The following is a 23,983-nucleotide window of genomic DNA, read 5'->3' as shown; positions in this document are numbered from 1 at the left end:
AATCGTTTAACTTTAAAAAATTGATTGGCTTTTTAACGGGCAAAAAATAGACGAATTAAAGTAAGGGGTGTAATCTTTTGAAAGCCGATTTATCAATAAACAGTTTATAGGTTTTCGATTACTTTTGGATTATATTTGAAAGATTACAGACTAAAGTTCATTTCCAAAAGGCAAAAAAAAAAAAATAATAAATTGTACACGTGAAAAAAAAAAAGCTTGGAAAACTGTTTTTTATGGCGAGCTAAACAATCCAGCTAAATTTTGAAGTTCAATAAATTCATTGTAAAAATCATTTAAAAGATAATTAATAGTTTTCTGGGTCTTTCAAAGAAAATTTTTTAACTATAAAATAGAACACAAATCATTGAAAAACTTCGTCTTTCATAATTTCTTTTCTTTTTTTTTTGTTAAACAACATATTATTTGTATTGCTCAATGTTTTAAATATTAAATTATAAAATAATTTTAAATTATAAAATAAAACATATTCAATCATTTTATTTGTAAATTTTATTACGTAAAGTCCTAAGATATGAATAAAATAAAGAAAACGTCTTGTTTGTACAAAAATAGCTTAGTCTAGGCACCGCCAAAACTGGGGGGGGGGGCAGGTAAGTACTTTTTGACGGACCGTCTTTTTAAAAATCTACCAAAAATCAGGTAATTATCCAATCAATACGAAATTTTCAGCGATTATTAAGAGAAGAATGAATTTTATAACAATGTACTTATTTTTCATAAACAATATTTATATATGTATTTTTTTTTTGCTTACATCCCCCCTTGTTTTGAGGGGGTACAAATATGCTTAAAATAATCATCTGAAACTGAACAAAACATATTCCGTTGTTGTAAGATAAAAAAAAATTTACATACCTTATTTTGACGTCTGAATATCAGAACTTTGATTGTGTTTATTTATTCCGCTTTTGACTTTTGGAGTGTGAAATTCGGTGAATATGTTAAGTAAAATAATTAATTTAAGTTAAGCAAAAAAAAAAATCTTTTTAATATTTATATGAAAAAAGCCGTTTTAAAATCTTTGATAAATAAATTAATAATTTTTTTTTAGCGAGCTGAATAATGCATTACCATTATTAAACAGAGAATGCTTTGAAGAATCGATACAAAAAAATCGATAAATATTGTGCCCTTTGTGTTAAAAATATCATCAGTTTTTTTATAACGTTTGCCGCCTTTCGACTACGGTGGACCATACGCGCTGAAATAATTTTGTTAAATCTCCGTGACTGCCAAAACCAGTACAAGTGTGAATCAGTACAATTTATGTTGGTCAACACTCACATAGAAACGAGACGTTTCTCTTTTCATTGCGAGACAAAATTATGGATGGTAAATAAAAATTTATTATTTTTATTATTACACGTGTTTATTTTTATTTTACCGAAACTATAGTTGACATTTGTTCGTCCGTCTGCCATAAACGAAACGTTACAGAGAAAAATTAATTTTAAACTAGAAACAGTACTTTTTTTATACTGCGAAAAATACGCACCGTAAAAAAAATGGTTCAACCTTCTTCATTGAATTATTAGGTGAAAGTGCAGAATAGTTGAACACCCCCCATGTTAAGAATGGCTTTCTAAATAAAGTTATTATTTTAGTATGGTCCGTACACTTGCAGCCTCAGGGTTGCTTATGTAGTTTAGTTTAATTTTTATTCTGCTTTAATCCCCCCCCCCATTTGGGGGAGCCTGACCCCCCACACACATACGCATTAAAAACCAAACTCATCAAAATGGTCACCCATCTGATACTGGCCAACTTCGGGGTTGCTTATGTAGTCAAAAAACCCTACAGTTCTTCCTCGTTCAATGAGGAGAAATCTTTCTAGACTGGGTCAATTTTATGAATAAGTGGAATTATTGGAAATCCAGGTACTTATATTATAATATTTTTGCATATTCTCATAGAAAATAACCCTAAATCTTAGTTAGACTAAAAATAAACAACTTAATTCTTTCAAAAACCTTTTTTGAAAAATATTTATATACGCTTTTTGTGCAAGACAAAAAATGTCAATCGTTAACTTTTGGGGAAATTTTAACATTTAAAATTTAATTAAAAATAGTAGAAAAAGTTTTACATTATTCAGCTTTCTATATGATAAAATTCAGGATTTTATCTTTCTGGAAAAAAAAAGTTACTCAGAAATCATGGATTTTAATAAATGTAATTTCGTTTTAAAAAACAATAACAACTTGATTTTTCGGCCACTTTTGGCGGTGCCTAGCTTAGTCTGTATCGGTTTCAAAATCACCGCCTCAATTTTTCTTTCTTTCTCCGCGCCCACCCCCCAGTGTTTCTCTCTGCATTCCCTTCTTTAAAATAAAGGACGTGATAGGCTAACACGAGCTAGACATATGAACAATATCCGGGTTCAGTGAATACATTCACCTTCTCTTTCTTTCCATTCTCGACTCTTATGCACGTCAGAATTCAAATCTATCAAACAAAATGCCAATAATTAAAGCAATTGAATTATTGCTTTTTAGACGAAATTAATTTAAATGGAATTCAAATCTATCAAACAAAATGCCAATAATTCAAGCAATTGAATTATTGCTTTTTAGACGAAATTAATTTAAATGGAATTCAAATCTATCAAACAAAATGCCAATAATTCAAGCAATTGAATTATTACTATTAATATATATATATTAATTATTACTTTTTAGACGAAATTAATTTAAATGGAATCAACAAACTCCCAAGCATCTTTTGATTGCATAAATTTCGCTTTAGAATTAATTAGACTCGTTTGTTTGTCTTATTAGGAGCGACACCTCTAACATCACCCTGGCCAAATAAATAAAGCCAGCTTCGGCCCAGCCGGGCCTGAGCGAAGGCTCCCAGAGCAACAACCGACGCTACCAGTCATGTCGACCGAATACATTAGCCCCCAAAATTCTTGCAGCATACCGAGAAAAAAAACGATGGCCGACTTGAAAGATACTGTTAACGATAAAAAGGATTCCCAGCAGCAGCTCTCAGTGTTGTCTTTTCCTTAACACTGACCCCAACGTTCTCAGTACCCACCATATGCCCCGGATCATCCTGACGACCAGCCGATCGTCCAGACCCAGCAAGCAACCCTGAACCATGCTTCGTTTAGCAGACCTGTTCCAGACCTCCAGACCTTAGCCTCCAGTGACGTGCGACCTCCCGGACAACCAGCATCCAGATCATGCGAATTTTTGCTTCTTTTGCAAATAAAAGGAGAACCCTTGTTTTTACTAAACAACCTGTGTCTGTCATTCAGACGACCGGCCCTGCAACAAATTAGCCCCCATAATGAGAGATTCTGCCCTTCACAAAATTACGACAAATGGAAGTTTTGTAAATAAGAATTTTACGGCATCTCAAATTTTGCGACAGTCGAAAAAGATAGTCTGAGAATGAAGTTATGTAATTCAAAAGAAGGGAGGGGTGCTAGTTTTCTTTTTTTTTCCTTCAGACGTGCATCCGTACATTCCTATCCTGAATGTTTGTATCATTTTTACCATCTTTTAATTTAATTATTTTTTTATGTTCCTGTTTTCAAATCATTTTTTTTAATTATTGTTGAAGATTATATAAAAATTATTGTTCAAGATTATATAAAATTATTGTTCAAGATTATATAAAAATTATGTTATGCCGAATGTTCACATTCATGCGAGCAAGGAAAATATCTTTAATATAAAAATTATGCGAAATCTGTAAATTTTTTTCGTTTGAAAATATTAAATAAATAAGGCTTAATTCAATGATAATATCGGTAGTTCGAGAAATTAGTTTTTCTTTGAGTTATATCGAATTCATTAATAGGGATTTTAGGGGCTTTTATCGTAATGTTCCTGTAAAAATTATTTTTTCAAATGTTATAATTTACGATGCTTTATTTTCATTAAAAAAATAAAAAATAAATTCATTCATTTCTTTTACTACAGAAAGCCATAACTTTAGTAAAGGTATTTTTTGTTTATAGAAAATAATAAATTTCCACTTATATTTAAATAAATATAATGAGGTCATTATATTTCATGATCATTATTTGATAAAGACTGAAAATTTCATTAAAATTGGTTAATTCTCTGATATTTGATGAATTTTTAAATAAAAGTAGGGGTCAAAATGTTTATACATTTTGAGCATCGGCATTCATTTTGCACGTACCTAATATTTGTCAATGACAAATATTTTTGCTTTTCGATTATTTTCTTAATTTTAAAAATAAGAAAACGATATATTTTATGAATTAAAATTAGAGTTCTAAGATAACTAAATTAATTATAGTTTTCTTCCTGTGTTTTTATTTTCAGTTTTTTGGAGGCGGTGAGGCGTATTAGAATTTTGAGGGAATTTTTGACACCCCTAATAGAAAACTGCGAATAAAATACATTAAAAAACTCGTAATTGAATTTTACGAGTGAATTTTTTTTTCAATTTTTAAACTTTAAAAATATATCGGAATCTTTCTATTAGTTCAATTTTTACGATATATTCAGGGTCAATGTGAAATTTTATGCTGTTTCCAATAAACCGAATATAATATTTTAAACAAATGTTATTTTTAAAATTTATCCCCCCATTTTGAAATGTCTATTAAAAATTAAATAATTAATTTACGTACCAAAGTTTTATATATCACAAATTGAAGATAAAAGATCACTAAATAAAATATTCTAATTTAAAACAAAACAAAACAAGTGTTTTTGGAAATTTACCTGTAAAGTCCAAAGTGTAAAACCTTCTCTTTTTTAAACCACGTTTATTTTCTTTTAATGAAAGCTCATATATGCTTATATCGTCAAGTAAATACCAGACGCTGACGGCAATTTTTTATATTTCGTTCAATGTTTTCATTTTTTAGATATTTAAAAAAAAAATTCAGTCGATAAAGTAGAAATAGGGTATAATAATCAAAACTCGTGTATTTCATTAAGAGAATTAAAAAAATCCGTCGATTGGATGTTTTGTTTAACAGGAAAAACTTATGAGTGAATGTGTGCTATTTTTGAACTACAAAGGCCCCAAAATACTAATTTAGGTTAACAGCACGCAATAAAAAGACATATTAATTAGGGCGTTTTTAATTCACCGTGAGATAATCACGAAAAAAAAAATCAGAGATTTATCTCCCTTTATTTGAACAGTCAATAAATCTGATCTCGCGTGTTTTTAAAATTTTTGTTTAAAAAAGTATTTTATTTAAAAAGGACATGGAATATAAGTATAAATATGGAGAAATTTTTTTACAATGAACAATGGAAGTACACATTGAATAGAATTTTTTATAGGTAAGTGACTTTTTGGCATTTATATATGTTTTTTATAATCAAACTAAGTAAAATTTTGTTGATTTTTAAAGAAAATGGATTTTAAAAAGCAAATATTGCATAATTTGCTATTAAGCTTGTTATTTCTTTTTTAATTTGGTCTTTTCTCCTTTAATTGAAAAAATGCATTTGAATTACATTTTATAAGTAGATATAAGCTTCGAAAGATAGTAAGTTGATTTATTCAAGTACATTTACGGCATTTTAAATGGCCGCTTCTGATACAATTAGCGGTGCAATTGGTGTATTTGTTTGCGACTCGTTTGGATTATTTTCTGATTCTGTCTGATTAATAATACAGTCTTGTCAAAAATGTGTTGGCTCTTGTTTCGTGATGTTGACACATATTTTCACGTTTTGATTTGTTTCGTGATGTTGACACATATTTTCACGTTTTGATTTGTTTTGTGATGTTGATGTATATTTTCACGTTTTGATTTGTTTTGTGATGTTGATGTATATTTTCATGTTTTGATTTGTTTCGTGATGTTGATGTATATTTTCATGTTTTGATTTGTTTTATGATGTTGATGTATATTTTCATGTTTTGATTTGTTTTGTGATGTTGATGTATATTTTCACGTTTTGATTTGTTTTGTGATGTTGATGTATATTTTCACGTTTTGATTTGTTTCGTGATGTTGATGTATATTTACACGTTTTGATTTGTTTTGTGATGTTGATGTATATTTTCACGTTTTGATTTGTTTTGTGATGTTGATGTATATTTTCACGTTTTGATTTGTTTTGTGATGTTGATGTATATTTTCATGTTTTGATTTGTTTCGTGATGTTGATGTATATTTTCATGTTTTGATTTGTTTCGTGATGTTGATGTATATTTTCACGTTTTGATTTGTTTCGTGATGTTGATGTATATTTTCACGTTTTGATTTGTTTTGTGATGTTGATGTATATTTTCACGTCTTGATTTGTTTCGTGATGTTGATGTATATTTTCATGTTTTGATTTGTTTCGTGATGTTGATGTATATTTTCATGTTTTGATTTGTTTCGTGATGTTGATGTATATTTTCACGTCTTGATTTGTTTCGTGATGTTGATGTATATTGTCACGTTTTGATTTGTTTCGTGATGTTGATGTATATTTTCACGTTTTGATTTGTTTCGTGATGTTGATGTATATTGTAATGTTTTGATTTGTTTCGTGATGTTGATGTATATTTTCATGTTCTGATTTGTTTTGTGATGTTGATGTATATTTTCACGTTTTGATTTGTTTCGTGATGTTAATGTATATTTTCACGTCTTGATTTGTTTCGTGATGTTGATGTATATTGTCATGTTTTATTTGTTTCGTGATGTTGATGTATATTGTCACGTCTTGATTTGTTTCGTGATGTTGATGTATATTTTCACGTTTTGATTTGTTTTGTGATGTTGATGTATATTTTCACGTCTTGATTTGTTTCGTGATGTTGATGTATATTTTCACGTTTTGATTTGTTTTGTGATGTTGATGTATATTTTCACGTTTTGATTTGTTTCGTGATGTTAATGTATATTTTCACGTCTGTATTTGTTTCGTGATGTTGATGTATATTTTCACGTCTTGATTTGTTTCGTGATGTTAATGTATATTTTCACGTTTTGATTTGTTTCGTGATGTTAATGTATATTTTCACGTTTTGATTTGTTTTGTGATGTTGATGTATATTTTCACGTCTTGATTTGTTTCGTGATGTTGATGTATATTGTCATGTTTTGATTTGTTTCGTGATGTTGATGTATATTTTCACGTTTTGATTTGTTTCGTGATGTTGATGTATATTTTCACGTTTTGATTTGTTTTGTGATGTTAATGTATATTTTCACGTCTTGATTTGTTTCGTGATGTTGATGTATATTGTCATGTTTTGATTTGTTTCGAGATGTTGATGTATATTTTCACGTTTCGATTTGTTTTGTGATGTTGATGTATATTTTCATGTTTTTATTTGTTTCGTGATGTTGATGTATATTTTCACGTCTTGATTTGTTTTGTGATGTTGATGTATATTTTCACGTTTTGATTTGTTTTATGATGTTGATGTATATTTTCACGTTTTGATTTGTTTCGTGATGTTGATGTATATTTTCACGTTTTGATTTGTTTCATGATGTTGATGTATATTTCCACGTTTTTATTTGTTTAATGATGTTGATGTATATTTTCATGTTTTGGTTTGTTTCATGATGTTGATGTATATTTTCATGTTTTGATTTGTTTCATGATGTTGATGTATATTTTCATGTTTTAATTTGTTTCATGATGTTGATGTATATTTTCACGTTTAGATTTGTTTCATGATGTTGATGTATATTTTCATGTTTTGATTTGTTTCATGATGTTGATGTATATTTTCATGTTTTGATTTGTTTCATGATGTTGATGTATATTTTCATGTTTTGATTTGTTTCATGATGTTGATGTATATTTTCATGTTTTGATTTGTTTTGTGATGTTGATGTATATTTTCATGTTTTGATTTGTTTCATGATGTTGATGTATATTTTCACGTTTTGATTTGTTTCATGATGTTGATGTATATTTTCATGTTTTGATTTGTTTCATGATGTTGATGTATATTTTCATGTTTTGATTTGTTTCATGATGTTGATGTATATTTTCATGTTTTGATTTGTTTTGTTATGTTGATGTATATTTTCACGTTTTGATTTGTTTCATGATGTTGATGTATATTTTCACGTTTTGATTTGTTTTGTGATGTTGATGTATATTTTCATGTTTTGATTTGTTTCATGATTTTCATGTATATTTTCATGTTTCGATTTGTTTTATGATGTTAATGTATATTTTACTGTTTTGATTTGTTTTGTGATGTTGATGTATATTTTCATGTTTTCATTTGTTTCATGATGTTGATGTATATTTTCATGTTTTGATTTGTTTCATGATGTTGATGTATATTTTCATGTTTTGATTTGTTTCATGATGTTGATGTATATTTTCATGTTTTGATTTGTTTTGTGATGTTGATGTATATTTTCACGTTTTGATTTGTTTTGTGATGTTGATGTATATTTTCATGTTTTGATTTGTTTCATGATGTTGATGTATATTTTCATGTTTTGATTTGTTTCGTGATGTTAATGTATATTTTCACGTTTTGATTTGTTTTGTGATGTTGATGTATATTTTCACGTTTTTATTTGTTTTGTGATGTTGATGTATATTTTCATGTTTTGATTTGTTTCATGATGTTGATGTATATTTTCATGTTTTTATTTGTTTTGTGATGTTGATGTATATTTTCATGTTTTGATTTGTTTCATGATGTTGATGTATATTTTCATGTTTTGATTTGTTTCATGATGTTGATGTATATTTTCATGTTTTGATATGTTGTATAATGTTGATGTATATTTTCATGTTTTGATTTGTTTCATGATGTTGATGTATATTTTAACGGTTTGATTTGTTTCATGATGTTGATGTATATTTTCATGTTTTGATTTGTTTCATGATGTTGATGTATATTTTCACGTTTTGATTTGTTTCATGATGTTGATGTATATTTTCATGTTTTGATTTGTTTCATAATGTTGATGTATATTTTCACGTTTTGATTTGTTTTATGATGTTGATGTATATTTTCATGTTTTGATTTGTTTCATGATGTTGATCTATATTTTAATGTTTTGATTTGTTTTGTGATGTTGATGTATATTTTCACGTTTTGATTTGTTTCATGATGTTGATGTATATTTTCATGTTTTGATTTGTTTCATAATGTTGATGTATATTTTCACGTTTTGATTTGTTTCATGATGTTGATGTATATTTTCATGTTTTGATTTGTTTTATGATGTTAATGTATATTTTACTGTTTTGATTTGTTTTGTGATGTTGATGTATATTTTCATGTTTTGATTTGTTTTGTGATGTTGATGTATATTTTCATGTTTTGATTTGTTTCATGATGTTGATGTATATTTTACTGTTTTGATTTGTTTTGTGATGTTGATGTATATTTTCACGTTTTGATTTGTTTCGTGATGTTGATGTAAATTTTCACGTTTTTATTTGTTTTGTGATGTTGATGTATATTTTCATGTTTTGATTTGTTTTGTGATGTTGATGTATATTTTCATGTTTGGATTTGTTTTGTGATGTTGATGTATATTTTCACGTTTTGATTTGTTTTGTGATGTTGATGTATATTTTCACGTTTTGATTTGTTTCGTGATGTTGATGTATATTTTCATGTTTTGATTTGTTTTGTGATGTTGATGTATATTTTCACGTTTTGATTTGTTTTGTGATGTTGATGTATATTTTCACGTTTTGATTTGTTTTGTGATGTTGATGTATATTTTCACGTTTTGATTTGTTTCGTGATGTTGATGTATATTTTCACGTTTTGATTTGTTTCGTGATGTTGATGTATATTTTCACGTTTTGATTTGTTTTGTGATGTTGATGTATATTTTCACGTTTTGATTTGTTTCGTGATGTTGATGTATATTTTCACGTTTTGATTTGTTTTGTGATGTTGATGTATATTTTCATGTTTTGATTTGTTTCCTGATATTGATGTATATTTTCACGTTTTGATTTGTTTCGTGATGTTAATGTATATTTTCACGTTTAGATTTGTTTCGTGATGTTGATGTATATTTTCACGTCTTGATTTGTTTCGTGATGTTGATTTATATTTTCACGTTTTTATTTGTTTTGTGATGTTGATGTATATTTTCACGTTTAGATTTGTTTCGTGATGTTAATGTATATTTTCACGTTTAGATTTGTTTCGTGATGTTGATGTATATTTTCACGTCTTGATTTGTTTCGTGATGTTGATGTATATTTTCACGTTTTTATTTGTTTTGTGATGTTGATTTATATTGTCATGTTTTGATTTGTTTCGTGATGTTGATGCATATTTCCACGTTTTGATTTGTTTCATGATGTTGATGTATATTTTCATGTTTTGATTTGTTTCATGATGTTGATGTATATTTTCATGTTTTGATTTGTTTTGTGATGTTGATGTATATTTTCACGTTTTGATTTGTTTCATGATGTTGATGTATATTTTCACGTTTTGATTTGTTTCATGATGTTGATGTATATTTTCATGTTTTGATTTGTTTCATGATGTTGATTTATATTTTCATGTTTTGATTTGTTTTGTGATGTTGATGTATATTTTTTGATTTGTTTCATGATGTTGATGTATATTTTCACGTTTTGATTTGTTTCATGATGTTGATGTATATTTTCATGTTTTGATTTGTTTCATGATGTTGATGTATATTTTCACGTTTTGATTTGTTTCATGATGTTGATGTATATTTTCATGTTTTTATTTGTTTCATGATGTTGATGTATATTTTCATGTTTTGATTTGTTTCATGATGTTGATGTATATTTTCATGTTTTGATTTGTTTCATGATGTTGATGTATATTTTCATGTTTTGATTTGTTTCGTGATGTTGATGTATATTTTCACGTTTTGATTTGTTTCGTGATGTTGATGTATATTTTCACGTCTTGATTTGTTTCGTGATGTTGATGTATATTTTCACGTTTTGATTTGTTTTGTGATGTTGATGTATATTTTCATGTTTTGATTTGTTTCATGATGTTGATGTATATTTTCACGTTTTGATTTGTTTCCTGATATTGATGTATATTTTCACGTTTTGATTTGTTTCGTGATGTTGATGTATATTGTCATGTTTTGATTTGTTTCGTGATGTTGATGTATATTTTCACGTCTTGATTTGTTTCGTGATGTTGATGTATATTTTCACGTTTTTATTTGTTTTGTGATGTTGATTTATATTGTCATGTTTTGATTTGTTTCGTGATGTTGATGCATATTTCCACGTTTTGATTTGTTTTGTGATGCTATGTATATTTTCATGCTTTGATTTTGGTATAATGTCTATCTCTTTCGATTTAATCCATTCTTGAGGTCCTGATACTTGTTTTTTTTTTCTCGTTCAGTTCTGTTTAGGCCATAATATTTTGGGACAGCGACATCAATAATGAGTGCAGTTTTTCAGGCTTGTTGCATACAATGTCTGGCTTGATGGTCTTGTCTTTTATATGTTTACCCACCTGTAGATCTTTGTCATATAACATAGACACCATTTCCATTGGATGTTATCGGTGTTAATGTTTCCATGTTTGTTGGTCTTTCCAACTGCATCTCTCCATCTTTAATATTCGAGGAAGATATTACATAGTTTTACAGCATCATTAATACATGATCAACAATTTGTTCTATGCCTCTTTGTGCACGTTGCATTTTTTCATTTTTTCTTCATTATTTAATGAGATGTTCATTTTTCGTATTTTAAAATAATATAAAATGTTTCCATTTGATGTTTGTCGGTCTTTCAAACTGCATCTCTCCACTGATCTTCGAATGGAGGTACTTGTATAAACATGAGTTTTTATGATTTTTATGAAAATGTTCGACAACGTCATATGAATGAGGCGTTTCACTGTCTTTTTTTCATTTTTCTAAATTTTTTTATTCTAGGCGGTGGGACATCAAACCAGATGTCTCATATTTATCCGTATTTAAATGAGTCCAACCAAGAGATCTTCTAAGGATTCTTGCCACACCTTTCAGTGTGTGTCTTTTTTAATAAAATTTCTGTGAAAATGTTCTACCATATGGCTTTTCATTTTTTATCTAACTTAAGTCGAAGTTCTAAGAAATAAAGGCACCACAACCTAACACTTCAACTCTATATGAGATACAAAGATATTCAAGTTCTTTATTTCTCAAACATTCAGTTAGTAACAAGAATATTTCTAGTCTGGTAATGTAGGTGATTTCATTACGATTTAAATTTATAATTTATATCCGAAGGCTCTTTTCAGAATAGACGTTCTTCCCTTTATGTCTGCAATCTGTATTTCATTGCAGCTTGGTCTTCCAGGGATTGATTCCAAGAATTTCCTCAGGTTAGTTTTGACTAGGCCAGTTGCTCCTATTACAACTGCTATATAATCTCTTTCAGAGACCATGTCATTTTAAATCATTCTTGAGGTCCTGATACTTGGTTATCTTTTCTTGTTCAGCTCAACTCCCCAGTGTGAGTTCTTATATGAGTCATTAAATGTTTTGTGATGTTGATGTATATTTTCACGTTTTGATTTGTTTTGTGATGTTGATGTATATTTTCACGTTTTGATTTGTTTCGTGATGTTGATGTATATTTTCACGTCTTGATTTGTTTCGTGATGTTGATGTATATTTTCACGTTTTGATTTGTTTTGTGATGTTGATGTATATTTTCACGTTTTGATTTGTTTCGTGATGTTGATGTATATTTTCACGTCTTGATTTGTTTCGTGATGTTGATGTATATTTTCACGTTTTGATTTGTTTTGTGATGTTGATGTATATTTTCACGTTTAGATTTGTTTTGTGATGTTGATGTATATTTTCACGTTTTGATTTGTTTCGTGATGTTGATGTATATTTTCACGTTTTGATTTGTTTTGTGATGTTGATGTATATTTTCACGTTTTGATTTGTTTTGTGATGTTGATGTATATTTTCATGTTTTGATTTGTTTCGTGATGTTGATGTATATTTTCACGTTTTGATTTGTTTTGTGATGTTGATGTATATTTTCACGTCTTGATTTGTTTCGTGATGTTGATGTATATTTTCACATTTTGATTTGTTTCCTGATATTGATGTATATTTTCACGTTTTGATTTGTTTCGTGATGTTAATGTATATTTTCACGTTTAGATTTGTTTCGTGATGTTGATGTATATTTTCACGTCTTGATTTGTTTCGTGATGTTGATTTATATTTTCACGTTTTTATTTGTTTTGTGATGTTGATTTATATTGTCATGTTTTGATTTGTTTCATGATGTTGATGTATATCTTCACGTTTTGATTTGTTTCGTGATGTTGATGCATATTTCCACGTTTTGATTTGTTTTGTGATGCTATGTATATTTTCATGCTTTGATTTTGGTATAATGTCTATCTCTTTCGATTTAATCCATTCTTGAGGTCCTGATACTTGTTTTTTTTTTCTCGTTCAGTTCTGTTTAGGCCATAATATTTTGGGACAGCGACATCAATAATGAGTGCAGTTTTTCAGGCTTGTTGCATACAATGTCTGGCTTGATGGTCTTGTCTTTTATATGTTTACCCACCTGTAGATCTTTGTCATATAACATAGACACCATTTCCATTGGATGTTATCGGTGGTTGTTAATGTTTCCATGTTTGTTGGTCTTTCCAACTGCATCTCTTGTCTTTTATATGTTATCCCACCTGTAGATCTTTGTCATATAACATAGACACCATTTCCATTGGATGTTATCGGTGTTAATGTTTCCATGTTTGTTGGTCTTTCCAACTGCATCTCTTGTCTTTTATATGTTTACCCACCTGTAGATCTTTGTCATATAACATAGACACCATTTCCATTGGATGTTATCGGTGGTTGTTAATGTTTCCATGTTTGTTGGTCTTTCCAACTGCATCTCTTGTCTTTTATATGTTTACCCACCTGTAGATCTTTGTCATATAACATAGACACCATTTCCATTGGATGTTATCGGTGGTTGTTAATGTTTCCATGTTTGTTGGTCTTTCCAACTGCATCTCTTGTCTTTTATATGTTTACCCACCTGTAGATCTTTGTCATATAACATAGACACCATTTCCATTGGATGTTATCGGTGGTTGTTAATGTTTCCATGTTTGTTGGTCTTTCCAACTGCATCTCTTGTCTTTTATATGTTTACCCACCTGTAGATCTTTGTCATATAACATAGACACCATTTCCATTGGATGTTATCGGTGGTTGTTAATGTTTCCATGTTTGTTGGTCTTTCCAACTGCATCTCTTGTCTTTTATATGTTATCCCACCTGTAGATCTTTGTCATATAACATAGACACCATTTCCATTGGATGTTATCGGTGTTAATGTTTCCATGTTTGTTGGTCTTTCCAACTGCATCTCTCCATCTTTAATATTCGAGGAAGATATTACATAGTTTTACAGCATCATTAATACATGATCAACAATTTGTTCTATGCCTCTTTGTGCACGTTGCATTTTTTCATTTTTTCTTCATTATTTAATGAGATGTTAATTTTTCTAATTTTAAAATAATATAAAATGTTTCCATTTGATGTTTGTCGGTCTTTCAAACTGCATCTCTCCACTGATCTTCGAATGGAGGTACTTGTATAAACATGAGTTTTTATGATTTTTATCAAAATGTTCGACAACGTCATATGAATGAGGCGTTTCACTGTCTTTTTTTCATTTTTCTAAATTTTTTTATTCTAGGCGGTGGGACATCAAACCAGATGTCTCACATTTATCCGTATTTAAATGAGTCCAACCAAGAGATCTTCTAAGGATTCTTGCCACACCTTTCAGTGTGTGTCTTTTTTAATAAAATTTCTGTGAAAATGTTCTACCATATGGCTTTTCATTTTTTATCAAACTTAAGTCGAAGTTCTAAGAAATAAAGGCACCACAACCTAACACTTCAACTCTATATGAGATACAAAGATATTCAAGTTCTTTATTTCTCAAACATTCAGTTAGTAACAAGAATATTTCTAGTCTGGTAATGTAGGTGATTTCATTACGATTTAAATTTATAATTTATATCCGAAGGCTCTTTTCAGAATAGACGTTCTTCCCTTTATGTCTGCAATCTGTATTTCATTGCAGCTTGGTCTTCCAGGGATTGATTCCAAGAATTTCCTCAGGTTAGTTTTGACTAGGCCAGTTGCTCCTATTACAACTGCTATACAATCTCTTTCAGAGACCATGTCATTTTAAATCATTCTTGAGGTCCTGATACTTGGTTATCTTTTCTTGTTCAGCTCAACTCCCCAGTGTGAGTTCTTATATGAGTCATTAAATGTGATTTTTGAGAAAAAGAATATCCACATACTTGACAAGAGTGTGGTTTTTTCCCTCTTTTTTTATTTTACTTCAGTCGAAGTTCTCAGAAATCAAGGGGCCCACAACCAGGGGCTAACACTTGAACTCTATATGAGATACATAGATATTCGAATGTTCCATTTAAGTTCTTTATCTCTCAAGAGTCCTGATATGGCTCACTAAATTTGATTTTTGAGAACAAGAATATCCACACAGTTGACAAGAATGTGGCTTTTCCCCAGTGTGTGTTCTCATATGGTTCACTTAATGTGATTTTTGAGAAAAATAATATCCACATACTTGACAAAAATGTTGTTTTTCCCCAGTGTGTGATCTCATAAGGATCACTAAATTTGAGTTTTGAGAAAAAGAATATCCAAAAACTTTACAAGAATGTGGCTTTTCCCCAGTGTGAATTCTCATATGGCTGACTAAATTTGATTTTTCAGAAAAAGAATATCCACACACTTGACAAGAATGTTGTTTTTCCCCATAATGAGTTTTGATATGATTCACTAAATTTGATTTTTTAGCGCAAGAATATTCAAACATTTGACAAGAATATGGCTTTTCCCTTTTTTTTTCATTTTTCTTAAACTTTTTCTTCTAGGGGATGGGACATCCAACCAAATGTCTGACATTTACCCCTATTTTAGTGAGTCCAACCAAGAGATCTTTTCAGGATTCTAGCCGTCCCTTTCAGTGCAATCGTTTGTATTTCACTTGCACTTGGTTCACCGGGTATGCTTGCTATGTACTTTTTAAAGTTCTTTTTCATAAGCCCAGTTGCTCCTATGATGACTAGTATAATTGAAACGTCTTTTAATTTCCAATTTCGTTTCATATCATACATAAGTCCTTGATACTTTGTAATCTTTTCCCTCTCAACTCTGTTAAGCCCTGTATCATTGGGTACACTAACCTCTATTACGGTCACTTTTTTGTTTGCTGTCCCAAATCACTATATCTGGTTTAACAGCTGCATTTTCAAGATATGTAGCAGTAGGGATTATGTAGTCATAGTGAATAGTGTAGTTGTCATTCCCAACTGTTCGTTCGGGTGTATGTTCCCAGGAGTTTTTACTACACTGAATGTTGAGTTTCTTACATATCTTCCAGTGAAGGTATTTGCAAACTCCGTTATGGCGATCTGTATAATAACCGTCTCCAAGTAGGACTTTGCAACCAGAAATCAGGTGGCCCACACACTCAACCTCAGTGCTACAGAACCTGCATTTATTATTGTTGCTTAGACCACACATCTTTTTGAAGGCGTTTGTCATGAGGCCCTGGTCTTGTGCAGCCAATATCAACCTCTCTTGGTCGTAATGGAGGAATCCTCTTTTGAGCCAGTCCAGGGAACCATCCCTATCAATATATTCTTGGGATAGTTCAGTCGGTAGGTATTTTGCCCGTTTATGGTTGGTCCATTCTTCTGTTTTAACACTATGGAACTGGCTAGTGTATTTTTTCCGACTTTTCTGGGCTATGTCAGTGGCAGGCTTGTTTGGGTTCTCAGTATCATTTGTAAGGCAATCTTTTCCAAAATGAGTGGCAAGTTGTGTTATAGATGTGCTACTTGCTCGATTCTGATAATTGTCTTTAATTTTCATAAGCTTGGGGTTACAGGAACTTATTATGTACTGACCTATGCTGACGATTGTGGCTCTGTGTTGATGATTGACTTCCGAGAGCCCCATACCTCCTTCTCGTCTGGGTAGGTACAAACGAGGCATGCACTGATTTCGATAATAACTCGGTACAAGGTTAGCATTTTCCTTGTCTTTGTGTCAAGCCAATTTATGTCTTTCTGGGGCCAGTCAATAATGCCAAAACTATATGTTAGTACTGGCATGGCAAGTTGGTTAATTGCCGTAATTTTGTTCTTGTTTGTGATTTCAGTTTTGCAGATTTTTCTTACCCGGCGTAAATATTCTTGGCTTAGTTTCTCTCTCATCTTTGAATGCTGGATGGACTCATTTTCATCAATGCCGAGGTATTTGTATGTTTCCTGTTCATCCAGTTCTCTGATTACACTATTTTCATTGTGCTGTATATTTTCAGTAGATATCTTCTTGCCAGCTTTCAGAGTACACATAGCACACTTATCCAGTCCGAGCTTCATTTTGATGTCATTAGAAAAAGTGTGGACAATTTTCAGTAGATTATCTAAATCCTTATCCGAGCTAGCATAAAGCTTAAGATCATCCATGAAAAATAAATGGTTTATTAACTTGGAGGATTCTCTTTGGCGGCTGTAGCTTAGATTATAAGCACCTTGGTAGTTCTTTAGAAGCTTACTTAGAGGATCAATTCTCTCTTAGTATGAGTTCGCATATGTTGCACTAAATTTGATTTTTCAGAACAAGCATATTGGCACACTTGACAAGTATGTGGCTTTTCCCCAGTATGAGTTCTGATATGTCTCACTAAATATGATTTTGAAGTGGAAGAATATTTACACACTTGACAAGCATATGGCTTTTCCCCAGTGTGAGTTCTCATATGGATCACTAAGATTGATTTTTTAGCACAAGAATATCCACACACTTGGCAAGAATGTGGCTTTTTCCCAGTGTGAGTTCTCATATGTTTCACTAACATTGATTTTGCAGAACAAGAATATCCACACTCTTTGCATGAATGTGGCTTTTCCTCAGAATGAGTTTTCATATGACTCACTAAATTCGATTTTTTAGCACAAGAATATTTACACACTTGACAAGAATGTGGCTTTTCCCCAGAATGAGTTCTCATATGGATCACTAAGTTTGATTTTTTAGCACAAGAATATCCACACACTTGGCAAGAATGTGGCTTTTCCCCAGTGTGAGTTCTCATATGGATCACTAAATTTGATTTTTTAGCACAAGAATATCCACACACTTAACAAGAATGTGGCTTTTCCCCAGTGTGAGTTTTCATATGGATCATTAAATTTGATTTTTTAGCACAAGAATATCCACACACTTGACAAGAATGTGGGTTTTCCCAAGAATGAGTTTTCATATGACTCATTAAATTCGATTTTTGAGAACAAGAATATTTACACACTTGACAAGAATGTGGCTTTTCCCCAGAATGAGTTCTCATATGGACCACTAAGTTTGATTTTATAGCACAAGAATATCCACACAGTTTACAAGAATATGGCTTTTCCCCAGTGTGAGTTCTCATATGGATCATTAAGTTTGATTTTTTAGCACAAGAATATCCACACACTTGACAAGAATGTGGCTTTTCCCCAGTGTGAGTTTTCATATGGATCATTAAGTTTGATTTTTTAGCACAAGAATATCCACACACTTGACAAGAATGTGGCTTTTCCCCAGAATGTGTTTTAATATGACTCACTAAATACGACGTTTGAGAGCAAGAATAATCACACACTTGACAAGAATATGGCTTTTCCCCAGTGTGAGTTCTCACATGTTTCACTAATGTTGATTTTGCTGAACAAGAAAATCCACACACATCAGAAGAATGTGGATTTTTCCCAGTGTGAGTTCTCATATTGGTCACTAAAGTTTTTGAGTACAAGAATATCCACACACTTTACATTTATTTTTCAGTTTGAGTTCCTATATTTTACTCAATCGTATCTGACAAAACGATTATATCCACACACACATTATTTTTATTTCATTTATCTGATTAATTTGTTCAAGCTACCATCTACCTATTACTTCATATATTTCAACCGAGATATCCTTTTTAAATACTATTGTAAAAATTGAGGGTTTATAAGGTGTTATTTTTCTAAAAGATATTTTTAGAGCCATAGTTTCCGGTATTAAAGAAAATATGGATTTGTTAAAGTCACATACTTTTCTGATTCCTTATATTTGAACATTACACACATTTTTACTAACACTTATATTACCTTCAAGTCGTGTTACGTTTTCACCACTGTTTAGCAAAATTCATTAAATTCTATTGTTCAGGTGTTGTGGAGTGATCCAAACAAAATGCATTAAATAGTATTGTCTGGTAAATAATAAATTTTCTCACAGATGTCGCTGTAGTGTTTCAAATAAAGTAATAAATGTTTACAGCTTAATGTTTAAAGATCATGATCCTCAAAGGGTTCAAAAAGATATCTTTTTGAATGATATTTCCAAGAATTTAGCATTTATAACCTTTTACTTTTTAAAAAGATATTTAGATCTATAGTTTGCGGTATTACAGAAAATATGGATTTTTAAAATCACTAGTTCCTCATATTTGAATATTACACACATTTTCACAAACAGTCATATTACCTTCACTTGTGTTATGTTTTCCGCACCGTTTAGCAAACGTCATTAAATTGTCCAGTATAACAAATTTTCTCAGAGATGTCGTTGTAGTGTTCCAAAATTCATTAAATCGTAGTGTCTAGTATAATACATTTACTCACAGATGTTGCAGTAATGTTCCAAATAAAGTAATGACTGTTTACAGCTTAATGTTTAAAGATCATGATCCTCCATTAAAATTGAAATAGGGTTCAATCAGAAACATCTGTAAAAAAATAATGAAGTTCAATATTTTTAATATTTGCATTCATATATTAGTATTCTGTTTGTTTATTATTATTAGATTGAACCCACAACATCATGATTTATTTAATCTAAAAAAATAAAAGTATAATAAATTTTCTACCAGCTGTAGTGTTCCAAATAAAAATCATATAAGACCACAACATCTAGATTTATTTAATCTAAAAAAATCATATAAGAAACAACACAATAATAACCGGATATTTTCAAACTTGACACAGAGTGTAGTATTAGAACAGATACTAAACTTTGCTCCTAGTCAAAGGACAAAGAAATGTACAGTAAAAGTATTGTTGTTGGCTTTCTTAAATGTTAATATTCAAATTCATATGATATATTTTACAAAAAAGTTTTTATTTTTTGTTTAATATTCTATAAAAATGAAGAGATTAAATTATTATTAATTAAAAGTTTTAAAAAGTTTTTATATTTTGTTTTACATTCTATAAAAATGAAGAGATTAAATTATTTTTAATTAAAAATTTGGGGAAATTGTTTTACTCATACATTTTTTGTTGTTCTGTTTTAAATAAAAAGAACATTCACCAATGTTGAGTTGAATGTAATAGTCAAAGAAGCAAGCGCCCACATGTGTGTGTGTGCTTTGTGTTGCTGTACGACTTACCTTCAGGTGGGATCTGAGAGAGATTAAAGACGGCAGCTGTGGCTTTATAAGATGTAATCTCATGTAATCGCACAAGATCACATTGCACACATATGAAAATGAAATGCAGTCAGTGTTTTAATAAAAAAGTCTGTTAGTGAGAGGACAGATGCGGGCTGGAAGTTGAGAAAGAAAATTGTGAGGAGGAGGAAATACAGTGACGAATTTTTTCTAGATAGGTGTCACCACTTATCAAGGCCAAGAGACCATTCGAGGATAAGGGTTAAAGAGTGTAGAGTAGTCAATGGGAAATATCATAGTAATCGTCAATAGTTGAAATTCAGTAAATTTGTTAACTAAGTGGAATGGCTCAGCAAGCACTTGTTTATGTTGGACTTGAAGACGACCATATTGTAGACAGCTGGAAAGCAGGAAAACGGAAGACAGTTCCACAGGCGTGCAGTTCTAAGAAAGAAACTTTGTTCATGGAATCTACATTTAAGTTTAGGCACAAACAAAGAGTAGGGAAAATCACTGATAGTGTTTTCAGCTAGAAGGGTGTTTCTCATGAAAATTTGGTGAGGGGGAACTACAGATCGGAATCCAGACGAGCACCTGCCATGAAAATAACAAAGCAGACACAGACTTGCAACATCTGTTCTATGAGAAAGAGGCGGCAGGGAAGAGAAAAGTGCATCTCCTACTAGGCTACAAAGCCCATTTTGAATCCCATCAAGGCAGGATAAGGTCTTTCTATCAGCTCCTGCCCAGACACAGCAACAGCACTCCATCCCTGGATGTACCTGTCTCCCATATAGGTAGAGAATTGCATCAGCAGTGAGATATCCACTGGCTCGAATGATCCCACCATTTTTCCAGCGACACTGGCAACGGATCCGATGCATGTACTTCACTTCAGATTAGAAGGAAAGGTCAATCCCAGAAGCTTGTAAAAAAATGGGGCCCTCACAAGACGAGAGCCATCGATTTCAATTGATGGCAGATGGGGATCAGAGCGTTAGATAGAAGGTTAGTTTAAGATGCATTAAAAGTAACCAGCCACCCTTTTCCCCATTCTACCATATGCTCAAGACGAGAGGAGAGAGAATAAGAGAGAATTTGGCTTTTATAAATGTTAAAATTCATATTTGAGTTTTCAAAAGTGCCATCCTATTTATTTATTGTTAATCTTCTTTTAAAATGTAGTTTAATTTGAAATTTGAAATCTGAGGAGCGGACATTTTTTACTCATACATTCTATTTTTTTAAAAAAGGACACCTCCACTTATTAATAATAATGGTATTATTTAGAAAGCTATTCTTACCATGAAAAAGGGGCCCTTGCTAACTAATTCGTAATTTCACCTGACAATTAAAAAAATTAAATGACGATTTTAGACAAAAAACGAAAAAGTAATTAAAGTCAAATATATAACAAATAATTGTTACCAAAGGCAATACCACTGACTCTTCTACCTACTTGGATAAACATGCTTTGTATTTTAACTTATTTTGAAGCGTTTATTTACTTAAAAAAAAATTCGTACCGAATCTTATGTTAAAAATAGAAAAATTGGCTGATATAAAACAGCTATAATGGAAGTCCCGATAATCATTTAAAAATCAATAATTAAACAAAATACTGGAAGAAACCACCCAATAAATGTCACAATGACACTTTTTTACGGTATCTTTGGTTTATTAAATTGTTAAGTGGAAGTACAGAATAGTTAACAACATATACGATATCATACCCATCGAAAGAAAAAAGAAAGCGTAGAAAAGCCAAAACTAATATGAGCTTCACTCTCTTCCTCTCCAACAACAACAACAACAACAACAAAAATACAGATATTATTTATTGCTAACTGGCCATGAAGTGGGTGCTCATTTTACGTTAGATTTAAATAGGAAAGTGCACTTACTGATCCGCATTATTTTTAAATCGTATTTCCAAGTTTAATTAAAGTTTTACATGTTTTTTTAATTCAATTGTAAGGTTAAAGTATAGAATCGGTACAAAACATCCTCCCCTCCCCATGTTAATGGCTTTTTACATAATAAGATTGGGTAAAATTGCATTTTTTCTTAGATGTTATAGTGTAGACAACAACAATTTAACTCGGAACGCAAAGTTTAGATTAAACCAACATTTGTGATAGACTTTTTGGGTTTGTATTACTGTACACATAGATTCGAAAAAGTTGTCAAAAAACAAATATATAACAAATAAATGTTATCAAAGGCAAGATAAGTTACTTTTCTACCAAACTGGATATATTTTTCGTGTTTTTATTCAATGTAACATATTTATTCAGCTCGAAAAACATACTCTCTTTAACACGGTAAGTTTGGGAAAAGGTGTTATAAATAAAAAGCTATACAAAATACTATTAAAAACCCGCCGAATATATGTTAACCTATGTCACGGTAACATATATTGAGCGAGTTTTTAACAGTATTTTATCTGGGTTTTTATTTATAACACCTTTTCCAAAACTTACCGTGTTAAAGAGAGAATCAGACGCCATCTTGAATTTTCGAATACATCGGTAAACACTGTATGTTTTTCGAGCTGAATAAACATGTTACATTGAATAAAAACACGAAAAATATATCCAGTTTGGTAGAAAAGTAACTTATCTTGCTTTTGATAACATTTATTTGTTATATATTTGTTTTTTGACAACTTTTTCGAATCTATGTTTACAGTGATACAAACCCGACTTTTTCTTTTTTCTTTTTTTTACTAAAAATACAAAAGCAGTTGTTCAACTCAATGAGTTTTCGTAATTTTTTCATATTTTTTTAATTCGATTGCTATGAAAATAAATGTTTTTAACGTTTAAAATTATTTGAAAAATTATTGAATTTTTAAATTGTTAAAAAGTAAAAGAAAAAACTTACCTTTTTATTCCAGGAATTCAATTAAAAAAAAATCTGGATGAATTCGTTTTTTTCTTTTGTGTTCAAAACAGAAAATCTGCTTTGTTTGTTATGATTTCTTTAGTAAATTGATACAACTTTTGTTTTGTGTGTTCAATTCATTAAGAAATAAAATATATGAAAATATAAAAGAATCAAAATTAAAAGATGAAAAACACGATTTAAACGTGAAATTATTTAAAAAGAAAATCAACTGCTAAAGAACAAAGGATTTAGGTCATCATGAGACGGTGTAATCATTATTTTGTTCCTCGTGTAAAAATGCCCGTTTATTAGTTAAGTGTGCCGAATTGTTTTTCTATCAAGTTGAGATTATTTTTTGTCAATATTTAAGGTATTTTTCGATTTGTTTTGTAAAAATTCATTTTTATATACAATTTATTAAAAACTACAAAATATGAAGATACGAGGTTTATTTCCTAAGATTGTTCATGTGGGGGGTAGTCGACTGTTAAAAAGATTTTTTTTTAGTTTACCGACCCCTCGGCATTCCGAAAACTATTGCTGTCAGTAAGTTTTCACTATAAGTTTTATAGGTACAAGTAATGAATGGACATCCAGGCTCAGCACAGAAGTAAACATCGATCCTTATTGCATCCCACAGGATCTATGAAAATTCAATTCTG

The 23,983-nt window shown here is 30.4% G+C and overlaps 1 protein-coding gene across 1 annotated transcript in view; it reads right to left on the bottom strand.

Annotated features, from left to right (window-relative positions):
* Positions 1 to 23,983, bottom strand: part of LOC145270173 (uncharacterized) — a 100,232-nt gene that overhangs the window by 13,491 nt on the left and 62,758 nt on the right. Inside the window, exon 2 of the mRNA XM_080125797.1 lies at positions 18,156 to 18,819. Within this exon, the coding sequence (XP_079981923.1) occupies positions 18,156 to 18,819 (664 nt within the window). The remainder of the gene's footprint in view (positions 1 to 18,155; positions 18,820 to 23,983) is intronic.

The sequence above is a fragment of the Euprymna scolopes genome, chromosome 46, assembly GCF_053919585.1.
Source record: "Euprymna scolopes isolate OS-2025 chromosome 46, ASM5391958v1, whole genome shotgun sequence".
Lineage (NCBI taxonomy): Eukaryota > Metazoa > Mollusca > Cephalopoda > Sepiida > Sepiolidae > Euprymna > Euprymna scolopes.
The sequence above is the reverse complement of the archived record's forward strand: the minus strand, read 5'-3'. Positions and strand labels throughout refer to the sequence as shown.